At 37.8% G+C, this 15041-nt stretch overlaps 1 protein-coding gene across 3 annotated transcripts in view; it reads right to left on the reverse strand.

Moving 5' to 3' along the window:
- Window positions 1-15041, reverse strand: part of LOC309495082 (shisa family member 6) — a 95911-nt gene extending 80870 nt beyond the window's left edge. For all 3 annotated transcript variants that reach the window (XM_082164633.1, XM_082164632.1, XM_082164631.1), the window contains exons 1-2: window positions 14980-15041; window positions 13257-14057 (exon numbers count right to left, since the gene is read on the reverse strand). In XM_082164633.1, the coding sequence (XP_082020759.1) occupies window positions 13257-13801 (545 nt within the window). In that variant the 5' untranslated portion in view covers window positions 13802-14057; window positions 14980-15041. The remainder of the gene's footprint in view (window positions 1-13256; window positions 14058-14979) is intronic.

Here is a 15041-nt window from a genome sequence, read left to right on the forward strand (position 1 = left end):
CCATTCAATTGTCTGGAGTTAATATATGCAAGACGCTGCTAAGGGTAATTTGGGCCCGAGTGCTATCCTGTTTGCTCTAAAGACACATCCAAACACCAGCGTGAGTTAATTACATCCTCACAAAACACCCTGGTGCAGCCTCCGGGGACACACAAGCACCATTTCTGAACAAATCAAGGCCAATTTCCCTCATTCCATCACCTGAATTGGGCTGAATGGTGAAACATATGGGGGCTTTAGAGACTCGATGTTGCTAGAGCGGGAATTAGACACTTTAACTACACACTCAATCAAACACACTCTCTTACTCTGGTTGCATGTTTAAAATGCAAGTAAAAGCAGTGATTGATACTGTGATGCATTAGAGGTCCAAAATGTACTTTGGCCACACTTGCCAATGGAGAGTGAATTGACACAATTACATTTACCTGCATTAATACATTTTGCGGATGCTTTTATTATTTATCTAAAGTTTTAAATGTAAATTCATGTTCCAGTTGCACTTAATGTTAACAAATTTTTCAGGTTAAACAACAATAACCATTACTTACACTATCAAGAAAACAACAAAAACAACCAAAATAGTTATATTACAATACAACAACGTAATTAATGTTGTTTATTCAAACGAAATAATTTTCTCATCAAGTTAGTATTTTTTGAGCACTAATCAAGAATAACAAAACAATAAGAACACAGTAACAAATGTCATTATTTCATGTTCATTTAATTTGTTAACTGATGTTCAGCTGTTTTATTAGTCGCCTTATTTTCACAATACGTGTGTCGGTCACAGATATGGAGATGGACTGTATCTTTTATTTCACCAATCCGATTGCTTATTAAAATGTCCCTCACAGATCATGTTTTCAAGTCATTTGACGTTTGAATGTAACATGGCAAAGCAGTGATATCAAGTGAGCGAGTTTTTTACTTTTTAATTAGTTTTCACAGTAACACCATTATTTAACTACTGCAGACCGATTTGTTGATGCGGAACGCGCCGGAAAACGAGAGGCGGGATTTATCGTGAACATTGTAATAGGCCAATCACAGCGCATGTGACTTTTCCCCATTCCTTCATACACATTATTTTCTACTTATTCTTCATTGTTGCAGCTCCTCTCTTCCCAGTCTGTCAGTAACGCTCTGTTTAGTTCCTGTTACTATGAAGCTCCTCCTTCTGAAAGAGCAATGTGCTCTGATTGGTCGGCTGGAGCAGTGTGCTGTGATTGGTCAACCGCTTCAAGTGCGTGTTTTGTAAATGTCGTTCCCCTTACCATAACCTTACTAACTACTAACTAACTCTACTAACTATTAACTAACTCAACCAGGCCTTGTCCCTTTTTTCGGCATATGCCTTGAGCGGGAATTATTTAAATGAGGAATATTGTGACGCGTTTGTTCCCGGAAGAAAACTCAAGACAGAAACGGTGACACTGATATAGAGAACTCCCGCTGGAGGGACTTTGTTACTTGGCAGAACTTGAGAGAGACTCTGCTTCACTGCAAAAAAGCTTTTATGATATTTATAAAAAATTATATTCTTACTTATCTAGTAAATGCTTATTGATATAAGAATTTTTAGATATTTGGACTGGAAACAAGACAAAAATACTAAGTAAGAAAAGCATTTTTTTGTTCTTTTTGTTTCATTCTTTAACCATTGGCATCACCACTGGACAATGTCACTTTAGAAAAATGAATGAATGATTTATATGCTTTCTAATGTCGTGTTTTGTAATATTTGCATTGTCTAATTTTTGTACTGTTTATTATTTTTCTCATCCAATTTTTTGAGGAGACAATGTCTCCTCAGAGGAAACAAGCCCTGGCCAAATGGGTCAATCAAAAGACGAGTTTATTTCAACAGCGTTCTTTTTAAAGCACTGAAATCGAGAACAACTGTGACAAAGTGGTCTGTCTGGGTAAAAAAGTCCTTCTCTTACGTCAGAGCGAGCTCGGATTGCATCGGAGCGTGTTCCCGAGGAGACTGATCAATAAAAGCACTCGGATCACCCGCGGAGGCTTTCAAAACACGGCCTCTCTGTCTCGCTGAAGGTCACCGGTGAATCTGCATGTGCTGAACACAGCTGCCACTTCTTTTAACCTCTTTTAACCTCTTCCACCTCTCAGCTTCAGCTCACAGAGACCTTGGATGCCATGGGGAGCTGGGAAATTATCCAAAACTCAGCTTTTTTTGCCACTGAGATGCGTGGTTAATCATGTGTTCCACTCAAACTGCTAATGTACGGCTGTCAGGTTATAGAGCATAAAGCTTTATGCTATCAACGTCACTGGTAAACCAGCTCCAGGCAATCTGATTGGCTGGAATAAACACTCCCAGAGTGCTTTTTACCGGATACAATAGGCATGTTTGAGTTTTTCCTGTGGTCCGCACCGGCCGAGCCATGACAGTGATGAGGGTTTAAAACACTCTAAGGTCAGAACTGAATCATTATATGCTTACAGAGCTCTGGAAGTTACTTTGTGCTGAGTGCAGAGTGTGAAAACCATCTTAAAGTCTTTTCAACAACTGCTAAAGCGGATGGAGAGGATTCACTTCGGCATTAGCTGTCATGTTTCCACAGAGTTCTTTAAAAAAATTACGGTTTGGTCGTCGTTTACTCACCTTTCAGAAGCCCTAAAGGATTAGTTCACTTCAGAATTAAAATGTCCTGATAATGAGGAGTCACGTGGGACCGCCGAGGAAAATGGCAGCATAGTTGTGTCGCTCCGTAGGCCCACCAATATTTTCGATTTATTCGTGCATATTCACTCCACATTTTTATCAAAACTAGTGTCCTTGGTAAGATCAAATACTTCACAAATGTCGACCTCCACATCTAGTATTTTATGGAGATAACGTCGAGCCGCATGACGACCAGACAGACATCGCCGGCACACGAGTCGCCATCAACCCAGCCCACAGACCAAGGTTCAAAGATGGAAAACGTATTATCCGAAATAAGTAAAATGAACTCTACCTTACAAGTAGTAGCGACGGATGTGTCATCAATACAAGAGGTTATTACTGACCTTAAAAATTCAGTGAATGCAATCCAAGAAAGGCTGGACGAAGCGGAGGGCCGCATCTCCAATATGGAAGACGTCACCTCGTAGCTCGTCGGTGACGGCGAGCGATATGATAAACGCCTGGAAGTTATGTGGATTCGAATTGAGGATTTAGAAAACAGGAGCCGACGCAACAACGTAAGGATGATCGTTCTGAAAGAAGGGCTGGAGGCAGGTGGACTGATCAAGTGCATGTGTAAAATCTTATTGGAGGGATTGGGTATTGATCCGGATGGAGAGTTCGAGATTGAGATTGAGAGGGCGCATCGCGCTCTCGCTCCCAGGCCCAGTGCTGATCAACCACTAAGAATAGTTTTGATTAAGTTTCTGCGTTCGTCAGCCAGGGAGAAAGTATTACAAGCGGCCAAAGAAAAAGGAATGGCCGAATGGGAGGGATGTAGGATTTCCTTCTTCCCCGACATGTCAAGAGAGCTGGCCAGAAAACGGAGGGATTTCACCGCTTTGCGGATGATACTGACAAGCGTCAACGTGAATATACATACGCTGGTATTTCCAGCCTCACTTCGTTTCACATGGCAAGGGAAGAATAATGCATTTACATCGAGTGCAGATGCAGAGCAGATCATCAAAGAACATTGCGGGGCAAAAGAGTGACGCGACCAAATATTCTTTGCAAGATCGCCAAAGTGGAGCATATGGGTCAGGTGTGGCGGGTGGGCAGATGAGTAGGATAACTGTGCTGTATCGGAACAGTTTTGGCAGCCAAGGCAAGGCTGGATAATCTCGAGGTGTTTGAACAAAGACGGTCCTCAATGTTTGATATGACCGTTCTTTTTTTTGTTGTTTCTTGTTCTGATTTTGTCTGATGTTAAGTTTGGGGTAGTTTTTTTTTACAATTTGTTACTTTTTGTTAAGCAACAGAATTTTGCAGAAAGTAGTTTTGGTGTTTGAAATGTTCAACCGCAGTTTGTTCAATTTGAATAAATGTGCATCACGGTTTAATATGCCATTCCCCAATAGGGGGCCGTCACTCAATGCATTTGATTATCTGCACGATAATGTGCGATTATTTGTTTTATACATACCTCACATCAGGTTTATAACATGGAATATTAATGGATGTGGAAGTCCGATTAAAAGAAAAAAGGTCCTGTCATATCTCAAACATAAACAAGTGGATGTTGCTTTTGTACAGGAAAGTCATGTAACAGATAATGAAGCGCTCAAATTCAAAAGAGACTGGTTGGGACATGTATTTTATTCAAACAAAATGGGGTTATGATCCTAATAAATAAGAGGCTGAATTTTGTAATGTTAACGGAAACTAAAGACGATATTGGGAGGATTATATGTAGCCTATAGAAACCCTCATTAATGGAGTTAAATTGATATTATGCAATGTATATGCCCCCAAATAAGACAGATCCGGGTTTTATTAATAAAATAAACAAGATTCTTGGTGACAAAGAGGTGCAAATCATTTTGGCTGGGGACTTTAATCTGGTTATGGATGGGGTTATGGATAAGAGTATCAGGAACCTTCAATACCAAGGGATAGGGCTGCACTTCATTTGATAACAGAGGATTTGGATTGACTGACATGTGGCGCTTGGTAAATCCAACAGAAAGAGAATATACTTTTTTTTCTCATTGCCATAAATATCACTCCAGGATAGATTTTTTTCTTGCTTTCGAACTCTATCACTGATCAGGTTGTAGATTGTAAAATTGGAGCAATAGTATTATCAGACCATGCGACTGTGGAAGAAAGGGAATATGGCGTTTAAATACTGCATTATTACAAGATGAGGAGTTTAGCACATTATTAGCTGATGATCTGACCTCCTTCTTTGAATTTAATGTAGGAAGCACTGATAAGTTGGCGTATGTATGGCGTATGTATGGAAGGCGTATGTATGTATGTAATTGATTGCTCTAATGATTTATATCAGGATATTTGTAAATATGAAGTTTTATTTTATGAAGGAGATGAAAAAGCGGGCAAGCTCCTGTCCAGACAATTAAAACAGCAAAATGCTGCTAACATTATTCCGGCAATTAAGAAAGGAGATACTATGGTATCACTGACAAAAGATATACACAAGGTTTTTCAGAAGTTCTATAAACATCTATATATATCTTCAGGTAGTCTGAATGGAGAAAAACGGATTGCAATACAAAAAAAAATAAAAATAAAAGTCTCTAGATTTTCCCATTACACAAGAGGAGGTTAAAGCTGCAATAACCTCTATGAAAACTGGCAAACCACCAGGGGTGGACGGGTTTCCAGCTGAATATTATAGAAAGTATGTTGACATACTGGCCCCAATTCTAACAGAAGTCTATATAGAGGCATTTGAAGCTGAAGTATTGCCTAGTACTTTCATGGAAGCATTGATAACACTGATGCCTAAAAAAAGAAAATTTAGGCTAATTTTAGGCCAGTAAGTCTTATTAATGTGGACTGTAAGTTGTTGGCAAACATTTTAGCTTCACGGTTAGAGCAAAATTTTAGCTTCCCAAGTATAATTTATAAGAATCAAGCTGGCTTCATTAAAGGAAGGTCATCAGCCGATAATATGAGAAGGCTAATTCATCTGATATGGCTTAATTCTCCAGAAAACACCCCAATCGCGGCAATATCCTTAGACGCCGAAAAGGCTTTCGAATTTTGGATTCGGTCATACTTTTTAGGTCCTGGGTTAGTTTGTTATATAAAAATGATGACAAATGGCATTACTTCCTCATTTTCTTACAGTTTCAAGAGGTACTCGTCAAGGATGTCAATTGTTCCCGTTACTATTTACAATAGTTTTAGAGACTCTAGCCATTATGATCAGGGCAGACTCAAACATTATGGGAGTAAGGGGGGTAGAGGAGGTGATAGAGCATAAGTTAATGCTGTATGTGGATGATATTTTGTTGTTATCTCGTGATCCTCTCAAATCTTTACCTCCATTAATGAGTATTATCCAATTATATTCAAGTGTGTTAGGATACAAAATAAACTGGGAGAAGTCAGAAGCTATGCCAATATCTAGAACATGTCATTCCCAAACAGTGACCCAATTTGGCTTTAAATGGATTCCAAAAGGTATGAAGTACCTTGGAGTTAAATTAACGTATATGTGGAGGACATAATGTTGTTGAATTATGAACCACTGCTGTCAAAGATAAAAACAAATAATGTGGACAAATGGGAACAGCTGAAACTCTCTCTGTGGGGTAAAGTAAATATTGTCAAAACGGTTATTGCTCCACAGTTCAATTATATATCCATGATGATACCTGTGAACATTCCAGACCCTATCTTTAAAAGATATGACAAAATTATCAAGGACATTTTATGGGAAGGAAAAAGACAGAGGATCAAAATGAGTAAGTTGACCTCCCCAACTTGGACTACCTGATGTGAGGATATCTCTTTTGAAATGGCCAAACTGGCTAAACATTGGGACGAGACTGGCTAATCTGAGTTGGACTGGATCAAGACAGAACAGAAACTGGCCTCACCTTTGCATCCCATTAGCATTCTTTCACAATGCTCTGGAGCTAAATGGGACTCAAATCCAGTGACAATACATTCAAGACATGTTTGGAGCAAAATTCATAAAGTGTGCAGGACATCACATTATAAACAGTCATATGCATCATTGTGGAAACAATGGCAGCTTAAAGGGGTAACTGTAATTGGTGATCTGTATGAGAACATAATTTTTATGTCATACTCTGAATTGGTGAATAAATATAATATTGGGGGCCAATGAAACCTTTGGAAGTATCTTCAGATTAGACATTGTGTCAAGAACAAATGTAATGCAAGTGATAACCCTGTTTATGCAACCCTGTTTATCTTCAGTTGCCACGTGAAGCTCATACTGCTTCTATGTGTTACAAATCAATGCTTAGTGTAACTGCAGATACCTATAATAACCTGAAAACAATATGGCAGAAGGATTTATTTATTTGGGGATTAATATCCATGATAATGACTGGCGGTAAATTCTATCGTGGGTAAGAACATACGAGAAGCTAGGGGGAAATTCATTCAGTAGTACATAGATATAATTATACACCATCGAGGCTTTACAGGATGGGGATAGCTGGAAATCATCTATGCTGGAAATGTAATGAAGAAGAGGGTACTTATTAACATAAGATTTGGGAATGTTTTTTAGTTCACCCAATCTGGTGTAAATTTCTGGCAGTTCTTGAAGAGTGGATGGGGTCTAATTTACCTGTGGAACCCGGACTATGCCTTCTTGGAGATAAATCAGTGAAACCTAGCATAGAGTGGTTGTATTACTGCTTCCAGGATGATTTTACAAAATTGGAAATGCCCCAAAACCCTAGACCTGAAAGACTGGGTTGATGGGATGATTGAAATTGCTTCATTTGAGAGCATGTTGGGGAGACTGCATAATGAGGGAGAAGTGAAAAAAAAAACATGGGATCATTTTTGGAAGCATAAAAAAATGGTGTAAATGAATAGGACTGCTTAACAATTGTTTAATTCTAACGTGCTTTTGTTTTGGTTGTATTCCACTGATGGTGACTGTGTCTGAATGTGTAATTGCAAAGGTGATTACTGAATAATGTGGTGATGTACTCTGAAGTTTTGACTGTTGAACAATAAAAAAAGTTGAATAATAAAAAATAAAAAAAATCCTGATAATGTACTCACCCCCCAAGTCATCCTAGTCTTTCTCACCCCCAAGTCTTTCTTTCTTCAGTCGAAAAGAAATTAAGTTTTTTGAGGAAAACATTCCAGGATTTTTCTCCATATAGTGGACTTCAATGGGGTCCAACGGGTTGAAGGTCCAAATTGCATTTTCAATGCAGTTTCAAAGGCTCAACATGATCCCAGCCAAGGAATAAGAGTCTTATCTAGCGAAACGATCAGTCATAAAAAAAAGAATTAAAAAAAAGCTTTTTAACCACAAATGCTCGTCTTGCACTAGCTCTGCGATGCGACACACATTACGTGATCACGTTGAAAGGTCAAGTGTGACGTAGGCGGAAGTTCCGACCAAGTGTTTACAAAGCGAACGTGCAAAGACTAAGTCAAATGCCCTTTACACCAAAAATAAGAAAACATAAATAAAAGGTAAAACAATGATGTCGCACAATTTTGAAGTTGGAGGAGAAAATGAGAGAAGAAGCATTTGTGGTTAAAAAAGTATACTGTATAAAAGTAAAAAAAAAAAAAAGAAAGAAAATGAGCGATGGTTTGGCTCGATAAGACTCTTATTCCTCGGTTGGGATCATGTAGGGCCTTTGAAACTGCACTGAAACTGCAATTTGGACCTTCAACCCGTTGGACCCCATTGAAGTCCACTATATGGAGAAAAATCCTGGAATGTTTTCCTAAAAAAACCCTCAATTTAGTTTCGACTGAAGAAGGAAAGACATGAACATCTTGGATGATGTGGGGGAAATTTTACTCTTACTCACCGACCGATTTACATGTAAATTGCATGTAAATTCCAAGATTATGATCATATATTCATGGCACTGAACTCTCATTCATTACTTTTTAGGCTAGTCATGTTCTTATTTCTTTACTGGTGAATCTCTCAAGGACTTTTCTTTATTCTGCTGTTTTCTCCCAGAGGCTGTTCATTCCCTGGCCATTTCAGCAGGTGTCTAAAGCAGCACAGCACCATCAATATTTAAACAAAGATAGACAACACGCTGAGACACAGCAGGGGGTTCTGGGTAGCTGAGAGATGGAGAGTCATCACACGGGGATGAAGAGATCGGACAGGACTGCAGCTGCTCACCCAATCACATTCCTTATTATGTAATCAACCCGAGACAATTAGATGGCATTATGATCAAAGAAACTTCTCAATATCTCACTCACTGTAATAAGAATATGAGAAGACAGTTGAAAAAGATGCAGGCTCTTTGATGACTCGACAATTATGTCTGTGTTTAAGGCGAAGAGAAAAACTCTTGGCTCATGAAGCAAGCAAAATGCAAGTTGGTGAATCTTATGAAGAAATTTTCACGTCATATTTCACTCAAGAGTTACAGTATATTGTGCGTCAACAAATTAAAGTTTGTTTCTGGGGTGTTGTAAGATTTTAAGATGATTATTTTCAAGACATTTAAGCACTATATTCTCAAAGAAATCAAATAAATGAATATATATATATTTTATTAGATTTTATAGATTAAACTCATCCAAAATAAAACTTTGTGTTTACATAATATGTGTGTGTGTGTGTACTGTGTATAATTATTTTGTATATATAAATACACACATATACATGTATATATTTAAGAAATATTTGCATGTATACTGTATATATATTTATACATAATTTATATTATATATAAATATAAATATTTTATATATAAAAAACAAATTTTTCTTATATATATATATATATATATATATATATATATATATATATACACATGCATGTGTGTGTATTTATATATAGAAAATAATTATACAGTACACACACATATAAAATGTAAACACAAACTTTCATTTTGTATGCGTTGCCCACTAATATTTGATTAAAATTACCATTACATTTACTCTAGTTTAGTTTCTAGCATATTCTATGATGTAAACAATTTACATTATACATTAGTTTGCAATTAAAATAATATCTCACGCTCATCTTCAAATTTAAATATAAAAGAGTTGAGAATTGCATTTGTGATATTCACCCAAGTAAAGCTGTGGAAAAATATAATTATGCAACACAAGTAGTCTGCCTCTTTCTCAGTACAAATTAGTCAAAGTTAGCTCAAATTAAAACCCATTATCCATTTGAGCATAATCCATCTTTTACCCAGAATGAGGTCATTAGAATACTTTTGTCATCACTATATCATCAGTCTCCAGTATAACAATAAATTATGAGGTCAACCCACAACCTGCCCTTTATAGCTACATGAACTACATAGTCCTTGTGATCAATTCATTAATGAATCAGCCAGAGATGAGAGAGACAGATCTTATCCCTTATTGACCGAGTCCTACACAGACGTTCTCCTCAGAGAACCCGCATTTCATGTGCCTATGCTCTTCAAACACACAAAAACACACACACAGTACATCAAGAGCTTTCCAGCCCTGAGCTGTTTTACTACACATCTGAGCTGCTGGGTAAACACACTCATCATATATTTAACTGTATTTTCCTGCAAATCACCAGCCTCCACACACACACACAGTCTAAATGAAGCAGAGCAGTTTCAAATGGTGCTGGTTAAAACAAATGTCCTGGAACATTCTGTAATACTAGAACGAAACGTGTTGTCTCTATGAGACGCTGTGAGCAGCAGGGACGGTTTGTCAAGTAATGACGGAGAACAAGACTGATCTAAGATGGGACACATCTGAGTTTAGCCACAAAACCTTCTGAGAAATGTTTAGGTTTGTGTTTAGGACACATTTCATACTCTTTGTACCTTGTAACAGTAGAGCTTGTTCTGAATATAAAAATTCTAAATGTGTCTAAATGTTAAATTTCAATTTAATAATCATTTAGTGACCATGTGAATTGTGGTCTATATTTCAAGACTTCTACAGCCATATGAGAGTTTTGGGTGAGAAATAGACTGAAATTTTTATTTAGTTATTCACTAAATACCTACACTGACGTCTTGAAATATAACGCAAAAGTCCTATGTACTTATTTTATGTTTTTATTTTTCCTTTAGGGGAATCATCATAAGAAAAAGTTTTTAAAAAGAGTTTAAAGTCCCCCTGTGGCAAAAATCAAGCTTTTAATGTTGTTTATATGTCTATGTGGTGTTTTTAATATACTTTAAGACACACCATGTGTAAATTCATAAGTCGACACCATTGCTGAGTATTTTCTCCTTAAAACTGCAGTGAATCAAAGACAGTCTCAAAAACACGGTTTGAAATCGCTGGTGTTTCTGATGTCACAAACTACCTTGTAACCAATCAGATCAACGTGTGATCGTCAATTAGTGGATCTCTGAGCTGTGTGAGTGAGTGGAGGCGGGGCTCATTTGCATATTCATAAAACCAAGTATACTGAATGAGGCAAGGGTGTAGAGTTACATTCAAGCTTTTTTAAGGCATGAAGAAATATTTTTTTCAAGGAAAATATGTCATTTTGGTGATCAAAGATGAGTTTTGAAGGATAAAATGATTGACTACAGGGGGACTTTTAAAGAAAAACTAAAGCAAGTAGTATAAAAGTAAAATGAAAGTAAGCTAATTTAAGTTGTGAATCTCATTAAGAAAAATTCAGGTCATCTTTCTTCCCAGAATTAAATTAAGTTATATTTTGAGTAAAAAAAAAGAAAAAAGTTTGTTTCTAGGAGCTGCACAATTTTAAGATTCTTGATTACTTTAAGGACAATTAAGCACATAACTTGGCAGACTAGATCTGTTACGCTACTGCTGTTGCGGAGCAAATAAAAGACACAGAGACGCTGCTGTGAGCATGTAAGATCTGCTGCTGCTGCATTAAGACACATACATAAATCCTGTAGCAGACTTAGGCAGGTGGAGCTGGGGAGGTGGAGGGGTTCAGAGGAACTAGCTTACAGCAAACACTGATTTAAATATATATATATATATATATATATATATATATATATATATATATATATATTTTCATATTTTTTATAATAATGTTTTCAAATTATTTACTATTATTTATTTTTAATAATATCAAAATATTTGTATATATTTTGAAAATATCATACGGGTTTGGAAAGACGTGAGTAAATAACAACAGACTGCACATTTTAAGTATGCTGCTCACAAGTGTCAAGCAGCTGTAGAGAATGCCAGTCCGTCTTCACAAATCCAATAAGCCTCATTGTGAGCACCAGCCAAACTCTTATCAGACTGTCTGAGCTTGACTCATATTTGGTACATGTATCAGTTCAATAAGAATAGAGCAATGTGCCATCTTCAATACTCTCAACGGCTCTGCACAGGAGCGACTTCTTGCAGAGTGACTTATTAAAACGGCTATGATGTCAATGTTACATCATTATTAATATGAGAGTTCATTGTTCTCAGTTAACATTGTCTGACATAAATATAATAAATAAACAATTCAGATAAAACCTAGAACAGAATTTGACCTTGCTCTCTGAAATTTCTCCTTTTTGACAATGACGAACCACAGGACTATAAATCTGTCTTATTGACAAACTGCACCATGAAGACCTAGTTCTCCTAGTACTACGACGGTTTCCAGTTGACCTCCATCTCAGCACAAGACTAATGAAATCCAGAATCAATCCCTCCTAGACACAGATGAGTCCTAGATTTAATACAGTATGCAATTAACTATTAATATTCCATCTTAGCCCAGAACCCAGTGCTTAATTTGAGACCGTAAAGCTTTCACTCACGGTCTAGTTTATGTACTGTATGTTCCAACTGAGATGTGTTACAAGGTTTCATTCAGTTCTCACTTCCTCATTCAGTCTCATGCACTAACAATGACAAATCACTCTTTTTGATATGTAGTCAGTGCTCTTTAAACTGTGTTGGTGTATAACACTCCTTAAGGAGTTTCTCTAAAACATATTGCGTGAATACGGTTCTATGAAAATGCAAATGAGCCCCGCCTCCACTCACTCACAGCAGCTCAGAGATCCACTGGTTGACGATCACACGTTGATCTGATTGGTTACAAGGTAGTTTGTGACATCAGAAACACCAGCGATTTCAAACCGTGTTTTTGAGACTGTCTTTGTTTCAATGCAGTTTTAAGCAAAAAATTCTCAGCAATGGTGTCGACTTATGGATTTGCACATGGTTTGTCTTAAAGCATATTAAAAACACCACATAGACATATAAACAACATTAAAAGATGGATTTTCACCACGGGGGACTTTAAGAATATCTTGTAGTGTGTGATGCACCACGATTTTCAAATCTTGTAGTATGTGCAGGTATGAGATTTGAAAGAAAAAAATCTTTGAAGATTCTTCTTATGTGCGTGATGCAACCAGATTTCACAATCTAGCCCGGCTTTAGTGTGAAGAGCATATAAAAAAAACGTAAGAACCTTTTTTCACTATAAAGAACCTTTTGTGGAATTGAAAGGTTCCATTGATGTTTAAGATTCATGGAACCTTTATTTTTTAGAGAGTTAACCAGGCTACGCCTCCCCTTAACCTTCAATACTTCTTTCTTGTGATGCTTTAACCCAAAGTTTGCAGAGTAAGTACATTTCCAAAGAGTTTCTCAGACTTACCTGTGGACGTTCATCTCTTGAGGTGGTCTGGTGGCTTTATCATAGGCCACTTTGGCAGAAATCCCCAGGATAATAATAAGGGTGATAACCCCGCAGGTGATGTAGACGGTGGTGTTGGTCTGGTCCAGCGCGGGGTCATACGTGTCCCCTGTGGGGGCCGGTGAGGGCGGCTGTGTTTTGATCCAGTCGGGCGTGTTGTAGTTGGTACAGACTCTCTGATCCACTCGTTTGGCTTTCACGGGGCAGCAGAAGCGAAGGAAGCAGCTCCCGCAACAGTACCTGTGGTCAGTGTTGTTGCAGGCGAACTCTTTGTCGAGCGCACCGCTTACGTCGTAGTACCCTAGACAGATGTCGTGATCACCGATGATGGGCGCCTGGACTTGTGTGATCCGTCGGGGAGCCACCGTTGGAGCAACAGTGCTGTTGACCTCCTTCAACTTCGGGGGTCTCTTTGAAGGGGGTTTGCTCCTCTTGGTCGTGGATGCGCTCAGGACGCACAAAGGGTCTAGATAGACCAACAGAAGCAGGAGATGTCGTATCCCCATGGCTTCAGGTGGTGATGTGTGTTTCGCCTCGTTTTAGGATTTCTTCAAACCGACCCTGACCTGCTTGTCACGCACTTTTGCAGGTCCTCCATTCTCCATCTCCGCATAGCGTCATTTCAACAGTCCTCCTCCCTAAGACTCTCATTCATTAAGGCATAAGCACTTACAGAGTCAAGACAACAACTGCGCAATGCCCATTTCACCTTGAGTGAATGGAGAGAATAGGTTCTCAAACTTACTCAAACATTATGTTCGTCTGAAAAAGAAATGTGAGACGGAAATCAATTAACAAACACAATTTTGGACAGATTCTCTTCTCAGTTAATGTCTGAAACACTACAGCAGTGGTTTTCAGTACTGGCTTTGCACATTTCTCTCTTAACCGACACACTTAGTTCAGTGGAGATCAGACCAAATGAGCTAATGATCTGAATCAGGTGTGATAAATACGGAGGACATACAACATGTGCAAAGAAGAGGGTCTCCAGGACCAAGGTTGAAAACCACTGCACTACAGTCTACAAACATGCTTTCAGCACCATGGACAGCGTACATATCATAGTTCAGTTATGTTCTTGACAGAAAAAATATTATGTTTTAACACATGAAGACTGTCAACGGTTAAAAAGCTATGAATAGTGAATCTATTGGTGTGAATCTATTGTATAATGCCATCATATGCTGCATAAAAGATATAGCCTGATTATTATTATTTTAAATCAGAGTTTACACACATTAATATACAAGAATAAATACATTTAAAGATAAATAAATAAATAATTAAACACGACGATATTAACATACAATAAAAGGAATCATTTACTGTGTAAAAGGAAACAAACTTCATTTATGTCCCGATCCCATTTACACTGATTTCCGTTAAGTAAACCTGAACATGTGCTACATGTGGTAACATCCAAATTAACAGGTTTTGAAAAATATTATCTAACATGACCGAATCAACCTGACTGCACTGGGTGTCTCCAACAAAAGTATTTTTTTTTTAAAGCCAGATCGTTTAGACATTGCTCCTTAAGCAAATCTACACATTTTCACTTTTACAGTAAATTAAATCGCATAAATATTCACATTTTAAATTACAATCTCCTGACGTTCCATATACAGCCATGAAGAAGCTAAAAAGTGGATTTAACTCAGCAAAAATGAGCAGAACTTACGCGTTTAGTGCGCTCGACTCCGGGATGTCCGTCACTGCGTCTCCGAATCGAACACAGCTGAG

Source organism: Leuciscus leuciscus (genome assembly GCF_965113295.1).
Source record: "Leuciscus leuciscus genome assembly, chromosome: 1".
NCBI classification, from domain to species: domain Eukaryota; kingdom Metazoa; phylum Chordata; class Actinopteri; order Cypriniformes; family Leuciscidae; genus Leuciscus; species Leuciscus leuciscus.